This window comes from Ambystoma mexicanum, chromosome 9, assembly GCF_040938575.1.
Source record: "Ambystoma mexicanum isolate Mex_15411 chromosome 9, UKY_AmexF1_1, whole genome shotgun sequence".
Taxonomy (NCBI): domain Eukaryota; kingdom Metazoa; phylum Chordata; class Amphibia; order Caudata; family Ambystomatidae; genus Ambystoma; species Ambystoma mexicanum.
This window is the reverse complement of record NC_090931.1, coordinates 183,921,337-183,948,837: the sequence shown is the minus strand read 5'-3', so window position 1 is coordinate 183,948,837 and position 27,501 is coordinate 183,921,337. Positions and strand designations below refer to the sequence as shown.

Sequence of the window (27,501 nt, the reverse complement as noted above, 5' to 3'; positions counted from 1 at the left end):
CATTCAATCTAGCGTGGCTATCTTTTGGCCAGACAGTTAGCCAGCTAATCACCAGAGAGGGCATTTGGGTCTCGTAGGAGACTAAGCACAGGGAGTTTTGGGCACCTCCCTCACTTCCTGCCTACCCCAGACACCCTGGAGCCAGAGGCGGGTTTCACTCAGAAACCCTGCCAAAGGCGAAATGAACAAAGAGATCAAACCTGGTTTGGTACGAAGAGAAACACTCTAGAGGGACCTTTCCCCAAAGATATGGCGAAAAACAAAGACTGGGGACCATTTTGTCAAAGATGGCTCTGCGCCATTTTGAAAAAGATGACTCCCGCAGGTAGCGTTACCGGAGCTGCAAACAGTCACAGTACATGCAAACCATGGTAGTTTGGAACTAAACCACTGCCACCAGCCATTCTGTGAGAAAAGGGTAACATAAAAATGTTACATGAATAGTTAGACACAGGGGATACTAAGTAACCCCTCCAGCATTGTATTTTAAGATAGGTTGTGCTGGGTCTAGCAAGTACACTGCTAAGTAAAGTCAATTTCACTTTACTGCTCTGTGAAACAGTAGTTTATCCCAGAGAAGGTATTTAAAGCTTGGGAAATCTAAAAGACGTACCTGTGTAACTGCACTGAAGGTGCTGTGTGACACAATGTAAAATATTATGCCTATGGAGTTTCATCTCCATAACCAAAAGAAACAGAGGTAAAATTCACATGAAAATACATGAGAGAGTGGGGAAAAAGGGCCTCACTCTCTCCAGGTTAAAAATATCAAGTCCTCAAAATCCAGCAAAGTTGCTGGGGGTGGAGGGAATTGCCACATTTTTGAGAATTCTCCTTAACACTCCCTTGCCATCACTGTTGACCGCTTTGTCCCGCCGGAGAAAGTCGAGGTCGTGGATGACAGAGGAAAGCCTGCAGGTGGGTTTCCCGCCCCCGAAGTCCACAAAAACGCAGACAAGTTAAGATCCGAAATCCAGCCGTGGCCGAGTCATAATTGTCGGCGCCGACGCCCGCTGCTGGGTCTGTTCTTCACTGGGTCTTCTTTGCTGCACCAAACTCTTTGCATCGAGGTGCACTGCACACCTCATCGGTCCAGGACATCCTTGAACGATCATCGAAGAGCACTGCGAATGTCGAAGCTACAGTCTCGATGCAAGTTTTCCCATTTCTTCTAGAAATCTCGACGCCCTGTGGCTCCTGCTTTAAAGGGAGTGCACTCTTGAGGGATTCATCGATGAACCATCGAAGAAACTCTTCTAACTCAGGTACATTGGGGTAGTTGAACATTTTTACCAGTAAACAAGACTATTTAAACATTAATGGACTAGGCTTGTTAATACTCTTTATTACAGGTTTCCCAGGTGTGGGGATCCTCTCAGAATTTTGTCTTTAGTACCTAGAGAACCATTCTTCCATTATTTTATCTAACTTGCCTTCCTTCCTATGATCTATGCTGATACACATTGTTATGATTTGTATGCCATTATAACTGTCAGCAGTTGATGCATTTTAAATGAGTCAATAGCTAAGTGGGGTACCACATAGACATTGTATATATTTGCCATATTAGAATTGCCAGATTACAAAGTGTTATTTATTGATGTATAAATTATTTATATATAAAGAACTGTGTTAGCACATAGCATGGTGTGTGGACATTCCTTTGTGGGGGGCTGTACTATCTAACCCACATCACCTCCTGAGAGCTTAAGCCTTGGTTGCCCGTCCATTGCTACCCTATAGAGCACCTTGGCTGGGGTGCTCTGTGCTTCTACTCTACCATATAGAGGGCAGGACTACAGATACCCCCTCCAGTTTTTACAACAAGCTAAAATCATGAGAGTTCGACAGGAATCTATGGAGGGAAAGGTGCAAAAAGACAATTTTTTCCTAACAATAATGACTATAATATAGTTTTAAAAAATGGTCAATTCCATATTTTTTTTGGAATCAAATCATTGTATTTCATTCTGAATCCCTGTTGCAGCTAATTTGTGCTAAAGTGTATATACCTGTTTCTACAAGGTTTGGGGATGAACTGGTTCCCTTACAGACTTGGGACTTTTACTCCCATCTTGTTATAACCTGCTAAGTGTATATCAATTGCTGTTGGTGTCTTTTCCAATAAGTATGGAATGAGTGGAGCTCATTTTTCTTTGTATTCATAGTATTTGGGGTTTTAGAAAAGTCCTGTCAGAGACAGCACTTCGAAAGCCCACCTTGGGTGAACAGGGATACACTACGTAGGTTTAACCTGAACCACACAAGGGTTTGGTAGAATGTCGAGCAGCCAGGCTCAGTCTAAGGAGGGAGGAGGGCTGTAGTGAGGTACACAGAACTCAGAGCATATACTTAGTCCAAGAAAACACTGATACACTTAGAAAGTGTTCAATGTATACACTAAGGCCCACTGTTGCAACTTTAAATTCAGGTAAGTACTATAACACAGTAAAACAATAGTATAACATTTACAATATGGTTTGGCTAATAGACCACAGTTGTAGTCACCCCAGAATAGCTTTTTCAGTAACAAATCACACAGTGAACCCATCTAAAACATATATGCAAACTTTTCCAAATTCACAACTTTGAGTAACTTTTTTCCAGCCTTACTTAAAGAGTCCCACCCTATCTTATGAGAGTCTCACAATGATCAGAGTGGACACTGGGACACCACTGACCAGGAGTTTGGCAGAAAAGGTGAGTACAAGATTCAGAGTGGCAGAGTCCAACAGGATCCCTACTTGGTTTTGCAGGTTAGTAAATGTTTGGTTTCAGACTTCATGGAAATGAACATGTTTTCTTTAAGAGTTGCCCCAAGGATCAATGTCCTAAGGCAGAATGAGGACAATGACTTAGGCCCACCAGTCCAAGGGAGGAAGTCATCCTATTCGGATCTTCCCTTTCGCTTAGAAGTTGAGGTCAGAACAGCAGCGGTTACTCAGCAGATGCAGGCTCTGGCGTTTGCTGGAAGTTGCTGGCGGCGTCCTTCTTTGTTATTCTTCTTTGGAATCTTCGTGTACAGTGGTCAACTCTGATTTTCAGCTCCAGGACCTCGGAATATTCCCGGAACACCGGCTGAGCCCACCAATCATGACCCATGCACCAGTCACACCTGGGGGGGGTGGTTCTCCAACGGGGACAGTCAGCCTCACAGTTTGAACTCGTTTCAGTCAGCCACACTGCAGGACAAAGGACAGGGGAGTTTCGGTCTTCTCCCCCACTTCTTGTCCTGCCAACCACCCAGAGACTGTTTGGTGGCTTTCCTTAGGCAGCCTGGCGCAGACAAAGGAATTAGAGAATCCTCACCGACCCAGAAAGGTAGAAGACTCCAGAAAGGATAAGTCATTTTATTCAGGGCTTAATAAAGTACAGCCACCATTTTGGGTAAATGGTGACCCTTGTGGCCCCTAGCGCAGCTGCAAAGACAGCCTGCGACATAAGTCCACAAAACGTTGTGCAAAAAGATACACTGTCACTAGCCTGAACAGAGAGCTTGTCACAGTAACCAATATGTTACTGGATAGTCGAGAAAAGGGATACATTTGATACCCTCGGCACTCCACATAAGGTATGGTGTGCTGATTTTTGCAAAGGGAAATGCAGATAGGATAAAAAAGTATCCTCCTGCCTTGGTAACCATGAGTTAACCAAGGGGAAATAGAGAAATAATAATGTTGAGGCTCTAGTCGCTCCCAGCAACACTGCACAGAAAGTGCTTTGTGCTGCTTTAGTAAAATGTAGATGCCAGGAAAGTTGGAGGAAAGTATGACTCCAAAAAGATGTAAAAAGGGTTCCCAAGATCAGAGTAAAAGAATGAGTTAGTGTGGAGAAGTTTCCCACTCAGCCAGGAGAACTAGTCAAACATTCAGTGGTCCAGCAAAAAGTGCTGTAGGACTCACGGGTGGAGAGAATTTCACACACAAAGGGAAATGTCCTCTAACACATACTGTCGTATTTCTCTTACTTAACCACTAGTGCTTATTTGACAGTGTTTTATATTATGCCATGCTTAATAAATAGTGTGTTTATTTGTAATATATAATGTGTAGTGCATTTGGTTGTATGTGTGCGTCATGGATCTAACTATACCTTGATATTAGTTGACTCCCTTCTGAGAGAGAAGCCAGCCTGCTCTTCCAAAATTACCATTGAGGGGTCATTTAAGAACGTGGTGGCCACCCTCTTACATCAGTGAGGATAGGCTGCTTACTCCTCTCAATAGAGGGCTGTATGGAAACCTCCCTAATGTTTACATGTGTCCATGTTTCATGACCATTATACTAAATGACAAAAAACAATTAAAGTCACAGCCAATTAGATCTATTGATTGAATCATTTTCTTGTTTTTTCCCTTTAGGAAAAGCCACCCCCGCCTAACAAACCAGAAAACGGCACGCTCGGCACCATCTCGAATGGTTGCGGCTCAAAACAGAAGCCACCCACAGATGGGGTCCATCGAATCAGAGTGGATTTCAAGGTATCTGCATGCTGCATTTCTTGAAACAATTCAGAACTTTTTTTACAATGGAAGGAAGTGTGCGGTCATGCCATATCGAACCTAGGGGTTGGGATGAAGGTCTCTTAATGTTCTACATGGAATGAGGATTGTGTCTGCTCATGCTGCACTGTCTTGCAGATAGAATATCCTGCATTCAGCGCTCTTTCTAAGATGTTACAGGCTGTTTGAGTGTGAACACTTTGGGCCTCATTCTAAGTACAGTAGTGCAGTAAAAAATGCAGTAAAATGGAGGTAACTCTGTTATCGCCGGATTACTGCACTGCTGTACTATAGGTTTGTGATGAGGTGGAGGAAAAACCTCCAGCAAAATGCTGGAGGTAAATCCGTGGCCTTACTGCCAGAAATCAGCAGATTTACCACCGACTGTAATTCCGCTGAGATCCCCATAAATGGGGACTAAGACGACCATACCACGACTTGTGATCGGGCGGCAATTCCGCTAAACCAAGTAGTGGTGATGGTAAACCCGTTTGGCGGATTGCAGTGGATTTACCACTGGAATACCGGCAAACCTGTAATGAGGCCCTTTATGCTGTCTGATTTATGGTAAAATCTACAGTCCGCTTGAGGGTATAGTCTCTAAAACATAGCATGTCCAGTAGTTTGCAGATATCTCATATACTCAACATATTATTCTGACAGTTACTGTGCCCTTTGTTATTGTCACCATGTAACTGTATTTTAGTCGCTAGTGGCAATGTAAAAATCTTGGTTGCTAGAGATCCAGGTTCCCATAGGAAAGTCTTCTCTTACCGTGCACTGCTACATTTCCCTATCCCCCCACTCTCTAACCTTCTGACTGTAATTCCATGCTTAACTCTTTTGACCCCCTCTTCTCCTCTATCCCTTTTCATCCCCTTCTACCCAGTGTTTGTATTTAACATCATATACAACAGGAATGCTGGTGATGGTCCCCCTCGAGCCAAAGTTACCCTCTCTGCTCCTCCTCAGCAACGCTGTATTTCTTCCTTCTCATCTACTGCACTAACTCTTGGGTTCTGCAGTGCCCAATCCCTTTCGAACAAGACTTCCTTTATCACAGATCATTCTGACTCCTATAATCCCCAGCTTGCAAGTAGGGGCTGTCACTGAGACATGGATTACCTCTTATGATAAAGCCATTCTCTTCGCCTTTCTTGCTTGCACATATTCCATCTCCTACTTCCCCTGAATGTACAGGCATGATTGATTGGTTGGTCTCGTGTTCAACAAGGCACAAGGCAACCAAACTTCTCTCCTTCTCCTCTGAATTCATGACTTCTGAACTCCTAGATCCCATCCCCTTACAATGCTCTTTAAATTTACACCTCCAGGGTTCGAAATTGTGGGGAGCTGGCAGCTATTTATCTTCTGTGTGAAGCCTAGAAGTTAGCTTGATACGAACAGCTACCAGGAGCTACTTTTGGCTTCCCAGGCCAACTGATGCAGAACAAACACACCCATGTGAATTTAACTCTGTGCGCGTTTGGAGCAATATTTAAATAAACATTACAGCACATCAAAATGACATTTAAAGCATAAGGAGTCATACATAATGGTCAAAATTATAATTGTGCACCTTTATATAAAAGTTAGATTTGCAGATTTTAGCTGCAGATCGAGTGTGCAGCTACATCTGAGGATCTTTGCAGGTGACCACCTGTGACCCCATTTCTTCCCTCTGGGCACTTTGTTCTGGTTGTTTTGTGCCTGCATCACGGCCTTTACAGCCTGCTCCTTACCCCCTTCCCCTCTCTCCCCTCTCCGTTCATCTCCCTCCATCGACCCCAGTGATTGGCCCTCTAATCAGAAAGCACTGTAATACCAGTGCATGTTTTCCTGCACCGCGGATAATTTTAGCTGCAGATCGAGTGTGTAGCTACATCTGAGGATCTTTGCAGGTGAGGCCCTGTGACCCCCATTTATGCCCTCAGTGCACATTGTTCTGGTTCTTTTATGCCCACATCGCAGCCTTCACAGCCTGCTCTTTAGCCCCCTTCACCTCTTTCCCCTCGCCGTCCATCTCCCTCCCTCCACCTCTGTCATTGGCCCTCTAATCAGGAACCACTTCTGGACTGGCAGAGCTAGGGCAGCATTGCCCGGGCAGCCCTGGCTAAGAGCCAGATGCAAAGGGCAGCTCCTTACTAAGCAGCTCCACTCCGTGTTTGCCTGTGCTTCTCTGGGAAGCCGGCCACAGCCAACCATCAGCGACTGATAAGGCAAGTGTGGCCTGGGCGGGGAGTTACAGCCATTACTGTACTCCAGCAAAATCTTACCACTCTTGCTACCTGATATCGTCTACCCCCTCATTTAGCCTAAATTGTACTATGTAGCCATATCCTGCATTTAGCCTACATTGTACTAGGTAGCAATGTCCTGAATTTTGCCTATATTGTACTAGGTAGCCATATCTTGTATTTAGGTTAAATTGTACTAGGTAGCCATATCGTGCATTTAGCCTAAGTTGCACTAGATGTCCATTTGCATTGAGCCCAAGTTTGTGTAAGGTAGCCATATCTTGTATCTTGCCTCCAATTTTATAATCTATTACATCTAGGAGTTCCTACTACAGTGCTAAAGTCAAATATGAGTGTTTTCCTTTGTTGTTGCCAAAGTAAGACCTAGGCCATTTCTCCTTTGCTCTACCCAGATTTAATCTAGGTGTTTGTGTAGCAGTGCCAAAGTAAAATCACAGTGTGTCCTGTGTTGTGCCAAAGCCAAATCTGCACGTTTTCCTTCGCTCTTGCCAAAGTTAGGTCTAGGCCATGTCCCCTTCGCTCTACCAAAGAAGTCTAATCTAAGTATTTATATAGCAGTGCCAAAGTTAAATCACAGTGTGTCTTCCGGTGTGCCACAGTCAAATGTGAGTGGTTTTCCTTTGCTGTTCGCCTTCGCTCTGCCAAAGCTTAATCTAGGTATTTATACGGTTCTATGTGAAAAGACCTAATTTTATAGGTCTCTAGATGAGACCAATTTACAATACCCAATTTATTTTAATCATACAAACAGAATTGTAAAGGTCTTTTTCTCTGGGGACCTTTAAAATACTGGTTTTTAAAAAAAATATTCGAGGGGTTTTATCCCCCCCGAGGCCCCCATTGTTCCCCCCGCTCTACCAAAGTTAAATCTAGGAGTTTCTATAGCATTGCTAAAGTTGAATCTTGAGTGGTTTCATCGGCTTTGACTTAATTTATTCTGAGTGTCTTCCCTCACTGTGCCATAGTTAAATCTAGGTGTGATCAGTGCTGTGCCGAAGTTGATTCTAGACCGGTTTCAATAGTGCAGCAAAGTCAAATCAGAGTGCTTCCCATTGCTCTACTAAAGTTTGCACTAGGTAGATGTGCATTGAAGTGCCAAAGTGGATTCTAGCTGACCCTGGCTTTCACTCCCGGACTGCCATGCCCGACCCGGACGTACCACACTCATCCCCACCACCCCCAACCCCACCAAAAGACTCTCCCATTTCTCAGCAGCCCCCCCACGAGGCAGACACTTCACCATTCTAAAGGCGTCTCGGGCAGCCCACTGGCGCACCACTCTCCAGAACCCCTCCAGTACTCACCAAGGCCTGTCTCCCACAACTGAACCCGCCCGTCCAATTCTTTCCCGACCGATCCCACCCAAACCCCTAACGCCCAAGACCCCCCACCCGCTCCCACTTCTCACGTGCACAGAAATGAGGCAGCCTGGGCAGCTCACTGGTGTGTTAACCTCTCATGACAGCCCAGCTTACATCATGCATTGTAAACCTGAACCAACTCTCCACCCCACCCGTGGCAATGTTGCACCACCCCTCAGCTACCGCCTCAGTGGCCTACACCCCACCCCCTCGTACAACCAACTCACAATTCCCCTGTTAGGTAAGATTTCCATAATAATGATAAATCTTTCTGACACTTGTCAACCCCAGAACATTTTGCTTGGACTTGGTAATTATTTTACCTTGTCCCTAGGTGAGTGGGAATCTTTTTCCCTTCCCACCTACTCTTTTACTCTTTTTATGGAAGACCTTTTTATGTCCATCCATAGTGTATGATTAGAGTTATAGTTTCCTATAACTTTGGACTGACTTTATTGTACTGTGGCAGCACACAGCATTTTAAATGCAGTGGCTTCCTTCTAATTCTCATTATTTCTTAGGTGAACTACTGTTCCCAAGACATAAAGCGGGATTCACATCCCTGTTATATTGATTTAAGTGAGCCAGCACACCCCACCTTATGTGGAGTGCTGGGGGGATACAATGTATCCCCTTTCTTACTACAGTGTATCCCCTTTTTTACTTACCTGGTAACATTGTTGTTGCAATTGCAAGTTTACTTGAATGGCTGGCGGCAGTTGTTTAACCTTAGTGACATTTTAGTCTTATTACTTGCAGGCTGTTAAACCAGCCCTGGTAATGCACAGAAGGGCCATCATTCTGCTAAAATGGTGGGCTCCTTCTTTTTTTGCCATTTTACTTGTGCATGCTGTTTGAGGTCTTCTCCTGCCATTCGAGGCTGGAAAGACCTCAGTGAAAGTTTTGTCTATGGCGGGAATCCAGGGCTGCAAACCGCCATTACCCTGGGACCTCGAGCCTGAGTGCGGTGCATGGTCTTCCGAAGTCCAAATCCTTCTGAAACTTTGGTGGACTCCTGCTGGATCTCCAGAGACACGATTCAAATCCCTGAAGTCCCCTCACCAGCGTGCAGGACCGGGAGAGTGAAGAGAATTCGATCAGCGATATTCGTTCTTAATCTTGCTGCTGTAAAAAGTTTCAAATATCCACAGTCGTGAGAATCCGTGAAGAAACCTTTGCTGGAAGCCTCCTCTGATGACTGCTGCTGCAAGTTCCCATCCAGTTTCCAGTTCTTGCATCTCCAGACCAAGGATCCAGGAACTGGGTCCTGTGCTACTGCATCCTGAAAGCATTCACTCAGCTCTTCCTTTCTCCTAAGGTACTGTGTGGGATTGGGTAATACTTGCCTTAAGTCTGTTGTGCATCCTGTGAGGCTGAGTGGGTGGTCCGTGTGGTTGAGAGTTTGCCCACACCACTTGTCCCAACCTAATGCTGGAACGCATATAGGGAGCCTTCTGAGAAGTCCCACTTTAACTAGCTCTGGAAGTGAATACTTGTTTAAGAAGATCTCCAATGGAACTCTGGCTTTTCTGCAACTGAATCCTATCCTGACCTGTTTACAGCTGGCAGTTCGACCACTAGGGCCCCTCTTCTGCCTCTGAGAAAACTCATGCCATAGACTAGGGAAGGACTTTTTAAAATAAGGATTCTGTCTTGAAAGTATAACAAGTGTAAAAGTACTTACTTACAAAAGAAGGTAGTGTGGTAACTGTATTTCTGATGCTTGTTAATCTGCTTAGAATCACATGCTGTGCATATGGTCCGACATCCAGTGGTAACCGCAGAGTATTGCATCTTGTCTTTCGTGTAGTGTACCCAAAATCCCTCACTCGCCGAGGTCCCTCGGATTGTTTGTTTCCACCCAGATAACTGGTCGCCCTATAGCGAAGCTCTTACATAAGAGACATTGTTTATCCTAAACCGGCGGTGGATTTCGGCGCCTACGATCCGGCGGCTGAGGCATACACGTGGCCGGGCCTTCTGGCCGGCCTTTACAGTAGGGAGAGTGGGGTCGGGGTGGCCATATTTCCGGTATGTCTTTCCTCTTTCCCCCTCTTTACCCTCTAGGTCTGGTCATCTTCCCCTTTGCTATGGAAAGGACTCCTTTTAGATTCTGCCCTAAGTGTAGAGTCAGATATCCTTGGAAGGACGAACACAGGACATGCAACTCCTGTGACCCCTTAGATCACGACGAGAAGCGGTGTGCGGCTTGTAAACTCCTTCAGCCTAAGACCCTTAAGGAGCGCCCTATAAAGCAGTGGGCCGCGTACAGTATGTCATGGGTGGAGCCCCCTTCCCCCACCGCCATACCCGCCGAAAGTGACGAGGGCACCTCCGATGACCAAACATCTGTTGCGGATGTGATAGACCTTGAGGCGGACACTTCTAGGTCCGCCACACCCGTCCCCGACCCTTTAAGCCCCGACTCTGGTCTCGCTTCAGGGACAACACCCGGCGACAGGGTCGTACAATCGCATTTACTAAGCACATAACCCCTACACCTATTTCGACGGGTACGTCGAAAAAGGGGAAAGCGCCAGCAGGGGCGTCTAAAAATGTGGCGATCTCTTCGGATCGTACAGATCCAAAGCCTTTCCCGCATCCGCAGCAGCGTCTTGCGACTGGGTATTCCAAGACAGATAAGGGCGCTACCCCTAAATCAAGTTTACACTGCGAAGCACGGAAATCTGACGCTACGACGGTCCCGAAGGCCGCGGTAGGCCCAAAAATCACAAGTAGGCCTCAAGGCGAAAAACCGACCACTAGGCCCTCTAACGCCACAGAAGGCAATAAGTCTACCGATAGTCCTTCGGACCCACTAACTCACGCTAATTCAGTGATAATCGAACACAGCATTGCGAGAATTACTTCGGCGGTTGGGCTTATTCCTGATCCGCCAGAAAACATGGGGCAGGCAGCGGACAAATCTTTGGATACGCCATGGTGCCCCGATTCTCACGATACCTATGAGGACAGTCAAGAGCCTCTTTCCAACACCCTGAGAGACAATTTTCGGCCCCGAAGGGCAGAAGACGACGCTTTTCCACCCGCAGGCCCTTCTGGGTCCTCTAAATGGACAAGGGAGAAATTTGAAGGGTGTATGGACCATCTTGAAAGAATTATCAGTTTTTCTGAGCATCCTTTCCCGAAAAGATCTCGTGGAGCGCCTAATCTTCAACCTGCTTCACATTTCCAAGAAGATTAACCTTCTGTACCTGTCCGGCATGAAGACATCGTCCAGATGGATACTTATAGGGACATTCACAGTGAAGATGAAGAACCTTCCTTCCTAGAGAATTACGATGAGGGTAAGGTGGATGCCACGGACAATTGGGAAGAAACCCAGCAAGTGGGGACGAACCCATGGACGCTTCCCCATCAAGATCAGGACACTGATGTATTGTGCCTGGATTCCCCTCCGTCCACCATGGCTCGCCAGGCCTCGCCTGTAGACGACCAGATGTCCTTCAATACCATGTTAAAGAAGGCAGTTGAGCATTTTCAAATCTCTACTCAAGAGGCAGTGCCTGAGCAGGACTTTGTAGAGGATATTCTTAAGGAGAACCCTCTCTCTAGCCAGGCCATTCCCCTCCTTAATTCTATTAAGAGAAGATTGGCTCCCTCCCTGGTGTCACAAGCTCAAACCTGGGCAGTGAACTTGAGAGTTGAAAAGTTATTTCGGCCAACTCCTTCGGACCCTCAATACATTAAAGGGCACACCACCCCAATACCCTGGTAGTGACTACCACCCGGGAACGGGCAGGAGTACCCCTTGCTACGGGGGTGGTGTCTTTGGATAAGGAATCCAAGAGGCTATATGCCCTAGGTAAACGGGTTACCTCGGCTGCCGCATATACCACGCGCATAGCAAATAACACTATGCTATTGGGGAGTTACGCTCAATGGAACCTAGTACAGGAAGGTCTCCAAGCGGTCTCAAAGCCCGTCAGGTCCAAGCTTCTCACTATTGTGGCCGAAGGCAGGCAGGTGAACCAGAATGTAATAAAGAATACTCTGGACACGGCTGAAACAGCAGGCAGGTCTCTGGCCCAAGGAACCTTCCTCAAAAGGCACGCTTGGCTGCGTACCTCTGGGTTTAAGCCTGAAACACAGGCCTCGCTCCTCAATAAACCAATTGAAGAAGCTAACCTCATCAGGAAAGGCGGTCGATGAGGCCCTAGAAACAGCCAAAAAAGAGCATGAGAGTCAACAAATAACTCAAAGACCTTCCCCCCAGAGAGGAAGTAATTCTCTGCAGTCCTTTCGAGGGCAGTCCCATGCAAGTTAGAACAACTATGGCACGGGAAACTTCAATGCCGGACAAACATCTGGAAGGCCCGCATACTACCCTCCAAGGGGTCAGCGATGCGGTAAAGCCAGAGGTAGATGCCCCAATCCTAGAGGAGCCGCAGTCTCCGGTCAGAAATGACCATCAGATCTAGGTCCCCTCTCATGTCACCCCGGTCGGGGGGCGATTAACATCTTTCCTCAAGGCATGGGAGGGGATAACTTCAGACCAGTGGGTCATAAAGACGGTCGCTGCCGGGTACTGCGTGGAATTCGCCCGACCTCCACAATTTAGACCACCACGCTCATGGTGCCTTTCATCGGACCATCTGGAGATCCCGAATCAAGAGGTGGAAGCGCTGCTGGGATAGGACGCCATAGAAGCCATCCGTATTCTTCAGGTAAACAATGGTATTTATTCAGTGTACTTCCTTGTACCCAAAAAGGACCTCACCATGCGCCCTGTTCTAGACCTGCGCCCAGCGAACAAGTTCAGAAACCTCAGAAATTTTGCATGGTAACGCCACAGGAGGTGATCCCACTGTTGAAACAGGGGGACTACATGGCAACATTGGACATGAAAGATGCATACTTTCATATTTCAATGTTGCCAGCGCACAGGAAATATCTAAGGTTCATGATAGAGGACAGGCATTGCCAATTCAAGGTACTCCCCTTCGGTATCGCCTCGGTGCCAAGGGTGTTTACGAAGGTCCTGGCAGTAGCTGCAGCACACCTGCGCAGGTTATCCATCCTGGTTTACCCTTACCTCGACGACTGGCTCATAACAAGGGACTCGTACGGCACATGTTTTTTGAACACCCAAGACTGTAGACCTTCCGTTTAGTCTGGGGTTCTCTATCAACAAGAAGAAATCCAGTCTAGTCCCCAGTCGAAAAAAACAATTTCTGGGAGCTCTAATCCGGACGAAAGACGGCCTCGTCTTCCCCTCCAACGAGAGGATTCAGAACATGCCTTTTCAGATCCCTCAATATGTAGCCAGTCGGGAGGCGACGGTGCGCAAAGCCATGCGCTTGCTAGGAATGATGGCGTTGTGCATATACTTGGTTTGCCATCCGCGGCTGCGCATGCGTCCCATGCAAGAGTGGCTCAACAGCCAGTGTTGTCAGGCCAGCGGACAATGGGAAGATCTGGTAGTTGTCTCGCCAGCCCGTGTTCTCTCTGCAGTGTTGGTCAAGAGAAGACCTCTTGAATGGGAAGACCTTCACCACCCCTGCAGTGGAGGCACCTCTAACGACAGCCGCATCTCTCACGGGGTCGGGGGGCTCACTTGCTTCAGCAGAGAGCACATGGAGTGTGGTCCCCTCAAGAAGCGTCCAACCATATAAATTTACTGGAGCTATTAGCAGTGTTCAAGTCATTAAAGGCCTTTCAGATGCAACTACAAGGGAAGACAGTGCTGATTCTAACGGACAGCACTACAGCCATGTATTACCTGAACAAACAGGGGGGCCCTCGCTCTCCAGGGCTATCCAAGCTGTCCCAAAACGTTTGGATATGGGTTCTCAGACACAAGATGTTTCTGTTGTCCCAACATGTTCCAGGGGAACTCAATCTTCTGGCATACGTGCTCAGCAGAGATTTTTCTCTGCCCGAAGAATACGAATGGCGTCTGCACGAAGACATCGTGGCCAACGTCTTCGCAGAATGGGGCTTCCCAGAGATCGACCTGTTCGCAACGCAGGAGAACTCCCAATGCCAAGACTACGCCTCCAGGTACCCCCAGAACTGCTCCAAGGGGAACGGTCTCTGGATAACATGGTCAGGGAAATTTGTCTATGCTCCCCCCCCCCCCACCCCCGACTCCTCTTCTCAACAAGATAGTGCACAAGATGCACTAGGAACCAGTTACCATGATACTGGTGGACCCCATGTGGCCCGCCAACCCTGGTTCGCTCAGCTGATGGAAATGTCCCTCTCCCCACCAGTAAAACTACCCTGCCCGTACAACAGGTCAGGGGGGATACCCTACATCCATGCCCACAAACTCTGAATTTAGCAGCCTGGCTCCTGAGGTCATAGAGTTTGGAAATCTACAGCTCCCTCAGAGGTGCATGGACATACTCGGGGAAGCTAGAAAACATAACACACGTTATTGCTATGCCAGCAAATGGAAACGTTTTGTCATCTGGTGTAATTCCAAGGGCCTCAATCCCATCGATTGCTCACCCACACAAATTGTACTGTACCTTGCTCATCTGTTAGACACTGGGTTGGTCTTCAATTCCCTAAAGTTTCATCTGGCTGCTCTCTCAGCCTACAACACATCACAACAAAAGGTGTTGTGGTGGAAGATAACAGTGATTAAGGCCTTTATGGAAGGGGTTAAGAGGATTTATCTCCCATTTCTCACCAAATTCCTGGGTGGGACCTAAATGTGTTTTTGACCAGGCTCATGAGAGCTCCCTTTGAGGCAATGCATAAAGCAAGTCTAAACGACCTGACTTATAAAACGGCCTTCCTTGTGGCTATCACTTCTATTAGAACGGTTAGTGAACTACAGGCACTTTCTGTTCTAGACCCCTTTGTTACAGTCCACAGGGATACGGTAGTTATGCGCACTCACCCCAGATTTGCGCCTAAATTCATCTCAAAGTTCCATGTGAACCAATTGATTGAACTACCTACCTTTTTCCAGAATCCCAATAGCATGGCCAAAAGAAACCTACACACACTAGATGTGCGCAGGGCAGTCATGTTCTACCGGGAAAGAACTAAAACACTAAGGAAAACAAACCAATTTTTCTTTTCAGTGGAAGCTGGCAGAGAAGGGTATCCTGTCTCTAAATCAGCTATCTCAAGGTGGATTTTCAAATGCATCACACTGTTATTCTTGCTAAGGGAGAACTGCCCTTCAAGCCTAGAGCACATTCTACTCGGGGCACTGTGGCATCCATAGCATTCATTGCAAATGTTCCCCTTGAGTACATTTGCAAAGCAGCAACCTGGAGTTCTGTACACACCTTTACAAAACACTATTGCCTGTACACTCATTCTAGGTCTGATTCTCAGGTTGGTCAAGCAGTACTAAGACATCTTTTCTCTACTGTTCCTTCTCACAACCCACCTCCAACTCCGGGTATTGCTTGCTAGTCTATGCACAGCATGTGATTCTAAGCAGATTAACAAGCATCAGAAGACATGCATTACTTACCGTAATAGCATTTCTGATGATTGTATCTGCTTAGATTCACATTCACCCCGCCTACCTCCACGCTCTGGGTGGAAGGAACATAGACATCTTACTACTTCTCTCTTCTTCATGTACACTAACAATAGCCTTGGGCTCCCACATGGCAGAAAAAATACAATCGAAGGGACCTCGGCGCGTGAGGGATTTTGGGTACACTACACGTCACGATAGGGATAGTGTTACAGACACGCCTATGCCGACATCCCCCTTTCGGTCCCCGAAAGACAAGATGCTATACTCTGCGGTTACCACTGGATGTCGGACCATATGCTCAGCATGTGAATCTAAGCAGATACAATCAGAAATGCTATTACGGTATGTAATGCATGTCATCTGTGAAAGAAGTTTATGCTTACCTTTGAGTTGCATTCTGCCCCTCTAAAAAGTGTATATGTTGCTTTACTAACCTTGAATGGTGTTCCCCCCACCCCCCCCCCTTCTGAAAAATAAGTATTGGTGCTGTTTTATTCTTCTTAACTGAATGAGTGTAAAAGATTACCAATAGGGTTTACCTCCCTTGAATAACATTGCCATTCTTAAAGTTTACCCTTGGCTTTGCTTTCCCTGGTCTGCTTTATACAGATCTAAAACAGTCTGAAAGTTAATACATGCCTTATGAGTTGCTGATAGCCCCTTTTAAAAGTATATAGGTCTTACCTTGATTAGCTGCTGCTCTTCTAAACTTGTAACCCTGGGTTGTGCTTCCCTAAATTACTTTGGTGCTATTCTAAAAGGGTTTCACAAAGTGCTTACTTGCCTCACAAACTGTATATTACACTTCTTAAAGGCATACTGGGTGTAACTGGCTATTAGATAGCGGATAGTTATGTACCAATAGGTTATTTACTTACCTTGATATATATTATCTTTATTAAAGCGTAGTTGGGTTTTGCTTTGCCGGATTTGCTTCGTGCATTTTAAAATAGTTAAGGAGTGTTCATAGTAGCTTGAGGCCCCTTCAGAAAGTATGACTTGCGTTCCTATCTCTGAACTGAGTTCTAAAAAGTAATGTTGCAAGGAGTATACTTGTAACCGGGTTGGTTTATTATGTGATTTCATAACTGAGTATCACTGCATGATTGACAGGGATTGGAATGCCCTACCTCCCACCATCCGCAGTGAGCCCTCCCTCCTAGCCTTCAGCAAAGCATTGAAAACCACCCTCTTCTCATAAGGTCCCTCGCAGCAGCATGAATACCAACCATAGGACCCACTGCTTAAGTTGTATTTACCAACCGCATAATCTGCAATGATAACCGTGCTTGTTCCTTTCTGTAATATGCCTCTTGTTGATACCATGCCTGTAACTAAGCTCATGCAAGTAACAGCGCCTCAATGCCCCTGGGCCGCTTGCGCGCTATACAAATTTAAATTAAAAAAAATAAAATACCCTTGAAATACTGATTGTATTTGTATATGTAACCTGGTCTTATTCCCCAAGAATAGTATATTAATATCCTGAATGTATAACCTTAGGTTTGACTCACCTTGACTTGCTTCTTGCTCCTCTAAATAAGGTTATACCTTGGTTTGCATACCATATGTATTGAGTTGGTTTTTATGATTGTGCTTATATCATGATATAGCACTTACTTACGCAAGAATTATCTTGATTTACTTGTAATTAAATAAACCCTTTATTTTTAAAATACATAGTGTTTCAGTGTTTATTTGGACTATACGTAGGCTATGATTTCCTGGTACCATGCTACAGCCCTCTCTACCTCCTAAGATAAGCCTGGCTGCTCTGTCCATATACCGACATTCCTAGATGGTACAGCCTTATACTAAGACTAAAGTGTACATGCTGTCCCAGATGTATGGCTTTATGAAGCCCTTAGTTGGACTTTAGAAAAACTGTCCTAACATCCACTCCCTCAGTGCACCGCGAGCCGCCCTGGCCAACACAGCCCTATCAGCAAACCCTCCTACCCTCTAACACCTGTGCCTCTCAAGCACCCCACAATTTCGCACTGGCCGTACTCATCGAAGACCTCCAATGACACATTGCTTTCCCGTTCTCCTCCATAGGGAACCCTCTGCTCTCCCTGCCTACTCTCCCCAGCCTTCCCCACCCACTTCCAGCCCTTCCTTGCCCTTTTCTCCCCTCCATAACACCCTTCCCAGTTCAATATAAACCCACCAGAACTTCCCACCATGCACCCCTGCTCAAGCCCCCTCATTGCTGAACCTGTAACCACCTCCTAGGCCAACCACACAGTATAATCCCCTCACATTATCCTGCGTACTTATCAACGCAAGATCGGACATCAAAAATAAACGCAACTTCTTTGATCTCATTGCCACTGAAAACCCAGAATTCCTATTCACCACTGAAACCTGGTTCAGCAACCCCCACTGCACATGATGCCTTCTCTCCCGGCTACTCCCTGCTCATACATAACAGGCCCAGCAGAGCAGGGGGTCTAGCCATCCTGCAAAAACGATACATTTCAGTAATATCCTCAGAAAACCTACCTTGCAACACTAAATGCAAATCTATCCTCGCTAAGTTCCACCTCAGCCCTTCCGTCACCCACAGCTTCCGTCTCCCCTATAAGACCACCCGGCTATGACTGAACTTTCACCAACTCTCTCTGCGACTACCTCTCAACCATGCTAATCCAGCACCGCGCACTCACCCTGTTACCAGATTTCAACATCTGGTTTGATGTTCATGCCAACCACACGGCCCCCTCCCTTGCCGACAATCTCAAAGCTCCCTACCTAACACAACTGTTTTCCCTCCCTACCCACATTGCAGGACACACACTAGACTCATTATTAGCGCAACAGATCAAGTATCCCCGCTCCTGCCTCGCCCCCTGATCTGGACTGACTACCACAATATACCTTTCTCACTTTAGCACCCTCTCCACCCCCCACATATTCCTGCAAACACCCATTCATCTCTCCTACCTTGCTGGAATAAAATCATCATCAATCCCGACCTTACCAATTCCCTACTTCTTACACTACCAAATCTTTCTCACAAAGAAGCTGTCCGCAGCTATGACACCCTCACACCAACAGACCACCCCTCCCGACGATGAGCCCCACACCAAAAGTGGTACACCACTTCCCTTAAAAGACTAAAAACCCTCAAGCATCGCCTGGAGCATACCTGGAGGACCAACCCTACTGCACAAAACAGACCAGCCCTCGCTGGACTGAACAGGGCATATCTGTACGAAATCAAGAAAGCAAAAACAAAAAAAATAAATAAATACACTATGGAAATAGAATTTCCAACTCCAGAAATCCATGCAGGGAACACCAAAAAATCCTAAGGGAATTCAATTTCCCTAGTTGTCCAACCCCCTCCCAGCTCCTATCTCACAAGCTCTCTGCGATGAACTTTCCAACCACTTCCATAACGTTGCGCTTGAAAGACATTGTGCCATCTCCACAAAACTAGCTGGATCCTGCCATGAAAATCAGCCATCTCTCAAACCCTACCCTTTCCTCTCCCTCCTGACCAACTTTCTCCACATTCACACCTCTCTGCCAGGCCGTTATCTGTAACCTACTAACACATAGCCGACCCTTGGGGTCGCCTGGTGATCCTTGCCCAACTCTGCTTCTAAAAAACGATCCTCATCTCCACCTGTGCTGGCAGCATAGCCTGCTCCATCATAAATAAATCCATCTCATTTGGTACCTTCCCAGAGGCCTTAAAAAAAAGTAACTGAAAAAACAAAACCTCGACCCACTCTCCCCTTCAAACTACTGCCCAATGTACAACACCTGCTTCATTGCTAAACTAATTGACCTCACTGCTTATAAGCATCTTGGCCTCTTTACAGAAGCCAATAGGCTCCTCGACCCAGCCCATTCAGGGCTCCGACCCCTCTGTGTAACACAATCATCACAGGTCTCTATCTGGACAACCTTAAAAGAACAGTCAATTCAGAATGGTGTGCTGCTCTGATTCTCCTGGACCAGCAGCCTTTGACCCAATCGACCGCTCGATACTCAGGAACATGCTCCTAGCCCTTGGCATCAAAGACACTGCCCTAAATTGTATCACCTCTTACTTTCAAACTCTCGCAAATTATTATTCTCCCTCCTTTCTCCTTCGCCCCTCGCCCCGTCACAAAAGTGGTGCCACAGGGAGCCTCCATTTCACCCCTCCTCTTCAACCTCTACCAGCTCTCATCGGCTCACACAAGCTTACCTGATATAGCTGTGCATATGACACCCAGATCAGAGTCAAAATCCCCAAGACTCTATTTAGTAGTCCCGCCATGCCAGCTCAGGAAATTTCAACAAATCCAAAATGTAGCAGCCAGGTGCTCCTTGCCCTCTCGCCCAGAGAACACATCACCCCGCTCTTACAATATTGCACTGGTTCCCCTTTAGCCTAAAACCACCTTCAAAGTTGTGTGCATTACAAACCGAGCCCTCTATAATACAGGACCTGAGTTCCTTCAGTACAAAATCATCCACGACCAACCCCCCCCAGAGATATCTGATCTGGCCAAGCTCTCCTCCTCGCTATGCCCCCTTACCACTCCACCAGAGTTGGCAGCGCATCTTTCTCTGTCCTAACTCCCACCATCTGGAATATGCTTCCTCTGCACATTTGCTGCACTGAAAACTATCGGTCCTACAGAAAACGCCTCAAAATCTGGCTATTTGCTGAGTTATCCTGAAACCTCACCTTTGAGAAACCTGCAGGTATTCTCACTTCCACTCCCTTGGGATCTTCTGCCCAGGTGGACAGGGAAAGGCCATCAGTCTTGAACCCTGACCCTGGGGGTGGACAAGCGAGGGAGGATCACCTGGATGGAGGCTCCTTATGGATTGGGATTGGGTTACCAACAGACGAGATGCAGTATTTCCCACTTCCCTTCCAAGGAGAACACTTTATTCCAGTGGATGTTATGGGATATTTTTATCCATGTCCCATTGACTGAGAAAAGGGTAGTAGATACTCTCAATCCAGAGGTGTCGGGAAGATAGTAAAAAGGGTTAAATATAAGATGGGTGAAGGGTCCTTGGGGACTGGCATGCCCTTGGTGGAGACATGGTATTCCCCCTTTCCTACTAACGACCAACCCAACCCTTCCCCCGCCTTCATGGGTTATAGTGATTCAGTTCCTCTGACTGCCTCATATATGACCACTGACAGTACTGGGACAAAGATGAGGCAACCAGGAGTAATGAAGATTAGGTGCTTTTACCACTCTGGTACTGGGACGAGGAAGAGGCCTGCTGAGAGTTGAAGTCAGGCATGTCCGTTTTTATTGCTGATCGGGCAGGTCTAATTGCACATTCGCACCTGCAGCCTGTTATAGGACTTGAGGTGTATAAAAGGTACTGCAATCAAATGGTGTCAGGAGAGGCAGTGGCGATGGTGTTGAAGGAGCAGCAGAGAGGCCAAGAGAAGCAGCACAGAGCTGTGTTTGGGAAGCCCGCCGACGGTTCATGGAACTGCGGCCCTGGAGCTGGCGCTCCATGGAACCGTTTGAATGCTGGAAAGGGAGCCGTGCAGAGGGGCTGTCCCTTTTTCTGGTGTTCACAGTGCTTGTTTTCCTGTGGACTGGAGCTGACACAGGAGTGCCTGAGGGGCAGGAGGTGGAGCACTGAGGTGGAGAACTCGATCTGCACTGCTGAAAAACCTGTGGACACAACCAGTGAGGTTCTATGAAAGAGGAAACCCGGTATGTGATTGTTTGAACTTATGCAGAGGATTACTTTGTATCAGACTGGTTGTGTGTATGATAAAACACGTTTTCGAAGATCTCCGATCTGAATCCTTGTTAACTATTGAACAATTGAGAATAATTTGTAGCGGAGTGGTCACTATAGGGATAGTGTTACAGACACGCCTTGTCGACGTCCCCTTTTCGACTACGAAAAACAAAATGCAATACTCCGCAGTGACCACTGGATGTCGGACCTATGCACAGCATGTGAATCTAAGCAGATACAACCATCAGAAATGCTTTTACGGTAAGTAATGCATTGTCTTTCGAAAGTCTCTGATTGCTGGGCACATTATTAAAGTCAATCAACAAAGCTATTAAACAACGGGATGACTTAAATGAACCTTTAACACATATCTTCATGATTATTGAATTCCGAACTGAAGGGAAACTTAATAAGCAGAACTGTTACCTATGAGTATTACAACTGAATGGAGCTTTAAATTCAGATAAAACCACCACAGTTCAAACTCAGAAATGATTGAAACTTAAATACAAGTAAAATCTATATATGCTGAACCTTCAAGTGAACAGAACTTTGAATTTAAGTAAAACCAATACACAGTGAACTTTAAAGTGAATGGAACTTTAATAATACAAGTCAACCCACTATGGGCCTCTTCACAACCTTGGGGTATCCCGAAATCCGCTGGGATACCGTCAATGCAAATAGCGTTACCGCAACTCTGTCCAGTGCTATTAGCGGCGGATCCCGAGTTCTGGTAAGGATGTTAACCTCCATTTTTTTGAAGCGTCCATAGGACTCTATGGGGCAGTAACATCGCTATTACCGCACGCTGTATTAGTGCAACAAATGGGCGGAAAGTGGAGAATTTTACCTCCAGTAAAAAGCTGGAGGTAAACCTCCTTCTTTCTGCCCAAACTCTGGATTAAGCAGAGCGGTAATACGGCGGTAATAGCGTTACCACTGCATTTTTGCCGCTCTGCCCAACCCCTGATCGGGCCCTATATGTTGAACTTCAATGTGAATGGAACTTTGAAGGCGAACTTTATCAGTGAACTAAAGAGAGGCATATTAAACAACAAAGTAGGAGAAATTGTAAATAATAAAATATACTCCGAAAGCTGAATGAACTGCAACAGTCAAGATGTTTTGTAATAATAATAATAATTTGGCATTTATATAGCGCTACAAACCCTCAGGTATCTGAGCGCTGCTTATTATTCTGCTTATTATTAACCACGGTGTGTGGTGCTCATTTATCGACCTCGGAAGGATAAAAGGCTGAGTTTGGCCCCGCCGGGATTCGAACCTGCGTTAGCAGGATCTGCACAGATGTCAAAGCGGGCACTCTACTCGCTGTGCCACTTGACCGGCTTGTACAAAGACCATTTATATGAAGAGGAGAACAAGTGTGGGAGAACTTTATGAAGTCTGAAAATACTGTTGTGACTGAAAGTGAGTCTTGGGGAATGGAACCCTTAGACTTGACCCCCTCATTGACTTGAGGACGGAGTCTCAAGATATTTTTGTGTTTGGAACTGTGTTATTTGGAACTTGGAGAAGGGAACCCCGAGTATTGGTTTAAACGATACCATCCTGAACTTAAGGCAATCCAGAGAATTTTGTTGGAACTGTTTTATAATTGGGGAACGGAGCCGATGGGGAAACTGTGAGATGGACGGAGCTCCGAAATTTGTGTTGAACACTGTTTTGTTGGTTGCTGACATCCCTAAACATTGTATATATTAGTTGTGAGGGCAAGTTTAGGTTTTGGACACAGACAGATTCCTAAGTTGAACTCTTTGACTAGGACTTTCCTTAGTTTTATTTTGGTAGGGAAATCCCACCGTCAAGGGCCTTTTTTCATTCTGACTTTTAAGTTAATACACTTTTGTTTCTAATTCAGAATCTGTTGTCTGTCTCACTCCAAGATCCCTTCACACACCCTCAAAACGTGCAACTCCCAATCCGAACTTAGAAACACTCAGCATCAGGCAGCGCCGGCTGCATTCGCAGCGACCCTGACCTCTCAGCACCTGGCGTTTTCACGGTAGCCTCTACTACACACACCAGCATACACCAATCATGACCCTGGACTCCCTCAACCACCACCAGCTGAATGGTTCATAGACATAATTTCGAATACAAAATATTCGAAAGTCAAAAAGTCGAAAAAAAAATGTTGAATTTTTTTTTAATTACGTTTTTTTTCGAAATGGGGGGGTTCCCCCCAACCCCCCCTTTTTTTATTTTTACCTATTTTTTTCACAGAAACTAGAGCCAAAAAAAAAATATCGAAAAAAAAAACAATTCGACATTTTTTTTTCCGACATTTTTGATTCGACTTTTTTTACTTTCGAAATTATGTTTTCAAAATTATGACTGGACACCCAGCTGAATCACAGCCCATCATACGTTAATATTAAAGGACATTTGTACCACGCACTATCACCACCGGAGTGGTCCCCTGGCGCTCTGGCGGCTCTGAAAGAGGAGGGGAGGTTGAGTTAGTGGGAGGAAGCAGGAAAAGCGCAAGAGAGCAGTGATGTGCTGTTGGCGGCCTCAGCCCGGTGGGTCTGTTGGCTGGGCCTGGGGTGTTTGCAGCCGTTAGTCGTCGTGTACTGTTGTGCAAGACTGTGTGTGTTTTTTGTTTTGTTGTTGCAATATAGTGAGGTTTGTGCGGTTTGTTGTGCTGTAGGTTTTGGTTGTGTTTGGTTTGGAGTTTGAGAGGTGTATGCAGAAAGTGAAATTGTTTGTAGGGTTGGTTAGTTTGCGTCTCTATCCTGAATTGAGGCGCTCAGTTTGCGTAGTCTCCCCTGATGCGGCTCTGTCCTGATCTGGGTCCGACTGGCATATAAGGTTCCTTACTCCTCTGGCCTCCACCTCTAACATGGTCTCTCATAGCTCCCCTTATCCTCCCTTTATACTCCTGTGGCCAGTGCACCTGCCAATGTCAGCCTCTCAGGTAGTGTGGTGTTTGCTAATATCTCGACAATTCCACACCACAGTGGTACCTGGCGGTAACTAAGGGGCGGGCGAAAGTGTAGGTGGGATTGTCTGGGGTAGTTGACTCGGTCTCCGTGTGTGTGTTCGTCTATCCGGTGTCACCCGTCCAGGTGCCGTGGGAGTTACCCTCTCGGGTCGGAAATGTCTGTCCTTTCCGGTTTAGTCTTCCTGAATTTTAGGTTATCTTCAGTGTTTCTTATTTCTTTTGGGATGATGTTCCTGGTTTTTGCGGCTAAGTGGTAGAAGGAGGTGCCTCTGTCATGATGCCTACCTCCAAGTAGCCAGGTCCGACCCAGCAACCCCAGAGGCAGGCATCATTTCCCCCAGGGGAGTGCCAGCGGGCCCAAGCTGGGGCCCTTTGGACGCAGTCCTGGCGCCTTAGGCGCCAGGCTCATGTTGGACCTCTGTCCTGGCGCCTTAGGCGCCAGGCTCATAAAGCTAGACATGTGTTCAAGTGTTTTAATGTGCACTTACCTGATGCAGACCATGCTGCCACATCCAGGCCCTCTTGAGGCCTGAATGGAACTACTTTACCTGTGGGACTACTTTCCACTCGGGTGTGGTCGGGGAAGGATACATACCTGATAGGAGGAAGGATACACACTTGGGACTTCTTCCAAAGCTATTTAAACCACACCCGATCAGCAACTCACGCTTCGCGTTGTTCTGCTACTCGCAGCTGGACGCTCACGTGTCAGCTCCTGCATCTGGACTTCAGCCACGCCTGTCCGCATCCTGGGTCACCTGCAAAGGGAGACAAGAGACCTTACCAGCTAGATCTGCACCACGGAGACATCACCGACGATCCTGAAAGGGAAGACATTTTTAAAAGCATTTCGTTACGATCGCTGCAGCGCTGCATTTCACTCACCTTTCCTGGGTTCCTCCATCTTCAGCAGCGATCATCCGGATACACAGCCACTTCCCAGAGCCTAGAGAAAAAGACAAGAATAAGAGGTGAGAGAAGGAAGGGAATGAGACTTACCTGTTGGGTCATTCCCATTTCATTTCGGGTCTTGCCGCTTCCAGGCATTTTCCGGACCCCGGCCCCTATGGGAAAAAAAGACATAAGCATTAGCGCTTGCTGCAAAAAGACAATGAACATTATTATTAAGCTTGGACTTTTGAACTTGCAACAGAACTTTTACAGAGCCTTACCTGAATAGTCAAGCTTACCTGAACTCCCATCAATCCTCAATCCAGTGAAGTAACTGGGTTTCAAAGCGCCCCTGCATCAGAAGCAGGATGGAGAGCTCATCCTTCCTGACCCTAAGGTGAGACTTCACGGGGAATCGTGGAAGGGTATTGTGGAGGGTTGGAAGAGAGTGGGAGGCTTGAGCATAACTCAGTCAGTAGGTAATACTCCCTTTTCACGCACAGGGGAATATTCCTGCGAGCGGGAGAAGCCAGAGTAGAGGGCCCTTCCTGTCCATCTTCAGAGTCCTGCGCTTCACCATTGAAGAAGCATCAGCACTCGAAGCCCGACCTGCGCCTCCGTGGGAATCAGGTGAGCGTTACAGAATGCGAAGCCTACCCACAATTTCCCACCCGGGCGCTATGGAGACTTCCGAGACTGACCAGCTGGCCCAGCTTTTGGGGGAATTACGGGCAGAGGTGCACTCAGCCCGCCAGGAGACTAACGCTCTCAAAAGAGAACTGATCTTATCCAAGGAAAGAACAGATGACCTAGCCAAAAGGTTATTACAGGCCCAGGCAGGGCACACTCCTTTACCTAATTCCGGAGACATTTCCACATCAATGGGTTTGAGTAACACGGTACAAATTAAACTACCTGGACACATGCCTTTGGCCCCGCCTGAACGTTTTGCGGGGGATCCCAAGAAATATGCCGTCTTTATGAACCAATGTCGTTTACACTTTCTATGCAGACCCGGAGCCTTCCCTAATGACCAGACCAAGGTAGCCTTTGTACTATCTTACCTCAGTGGCAGTGCTGCCGATTGGTCTATTCCATTGGTAAATCAGGATGATCCCATTCTCGAGAATTTTCAGGGCTTCCAGGCCAGCATGGAAAGATTGTTCGCTCGAAACTCTCAAGGACAGGCCCTTGATAACGAACTGCTATCCTTACGACAAGGTAATCAGGATCTTCTGTCCTACATAGCCACCTTTAACAGACTGGTTGTGGAAAATGGATGGCCAGAAAGCAAAAGGATCACATTGTTTCATCGAGGCCTGCGCGGAGAGCTTAAGGATGTTCTAGCTCAGATAGTAAACCCACCCCAGGTCTGTGGAGACTACATTGACTTGGTGGTTCAACTTGATCACAGACTTCAAAATAGAAAAGCAGATCGGTTCAAGTATGAAAACCGAGCACCGATCAAAACCCACGCTAACACCAAGAGTACCGACGTATCTGAACCTATGCAAATCGGTGGTGTTAAAGGACCATTAACGCAGAAAGAACGAGAGAGAAGGCGGCAAATGCAACTTTGTCTGTATTGCGGGACTTCCGGTCACTGTCTTCGAAATTGTCCAGTTAAACCACTTAAGAAGGTGGTTGGAGCTACAGATAACGAATTAGTGACACCTGATTCGGGAAACGACCTAGCCCGGCAAGCGTAGGGGTCCGCTTGCCGAGCTTGAAAACTAACTCTTTGACCTCGCATTTTGTCATGCCAATGGTACTCGTGGACCCAAAACAGCCTCAGCAGTTACATGCTATAAAAGCATACATCGACAGTGGAGCTATTGAAAATTACATAGACCGTGAATTGGCTTCCAGGATTAAGCTTCCTCTCCGCCCGAAAGTAACCCAAGATGTCATTACTACAGTAGATGGAACCGAAATAGCCTCAGGGCCTGTAACGATTTCCACTGTTGAAGTGACACTGGTGGGTCAGGATGGACATCGGGAGGCAATCGTGTTTGATGTGATCAAGGCCCCACAATTTCAAGTAATTCTTGGAATTCCTTGGTTAGAAACACATAATCCCAGAATTCACTGGCGAGCAAAGAAGATAGGTTTTCCTGATTGTGAACCAACTTGTTATCCAAGAAATCCAGCTATGGGTCTAGCCTCAGCAACTTCCACCCCTGTACAGCTACCGTCAGAATACCAAGAATTCCAAGACGTTTTTCAGAAAGAACAGGCTAACACGTTACCTCCCCATCGGTCTTATGATTGCCAAATCGATCTGGTACCCAATGCTCAACTACCTTGTAGCAGGATTTATG

The 27,501-nt window shown here is 46.6% G+C and overlaps 1 protein-coding gene across 5 annotated transcripts in view; it reads left to right on the top strand.

Moving 5' to 3' along the window:
- KMT2A (lysine methyltransferase 2A) overlaps positions 1–27,501 on the top strand; it is a 2,049,111-nt gene that overhangs the window by 636,651 nt on the left and 1,384,959 nt on the right. For all 5 annotated transcript variants that reach the window (XM_069614436.1, XM_069614434.1, XM_069614435.1 and 2 more), the window contains exon 9: positions 4,361–4,480. In XM_069614436.1, the coding sequence (XP_069470537.1) occupies positions 4,361–4,480 (120 nt within the window). The remainder of the gene's footprint in view (positions 1–4,360; positions 4,481–27,501) is intronic.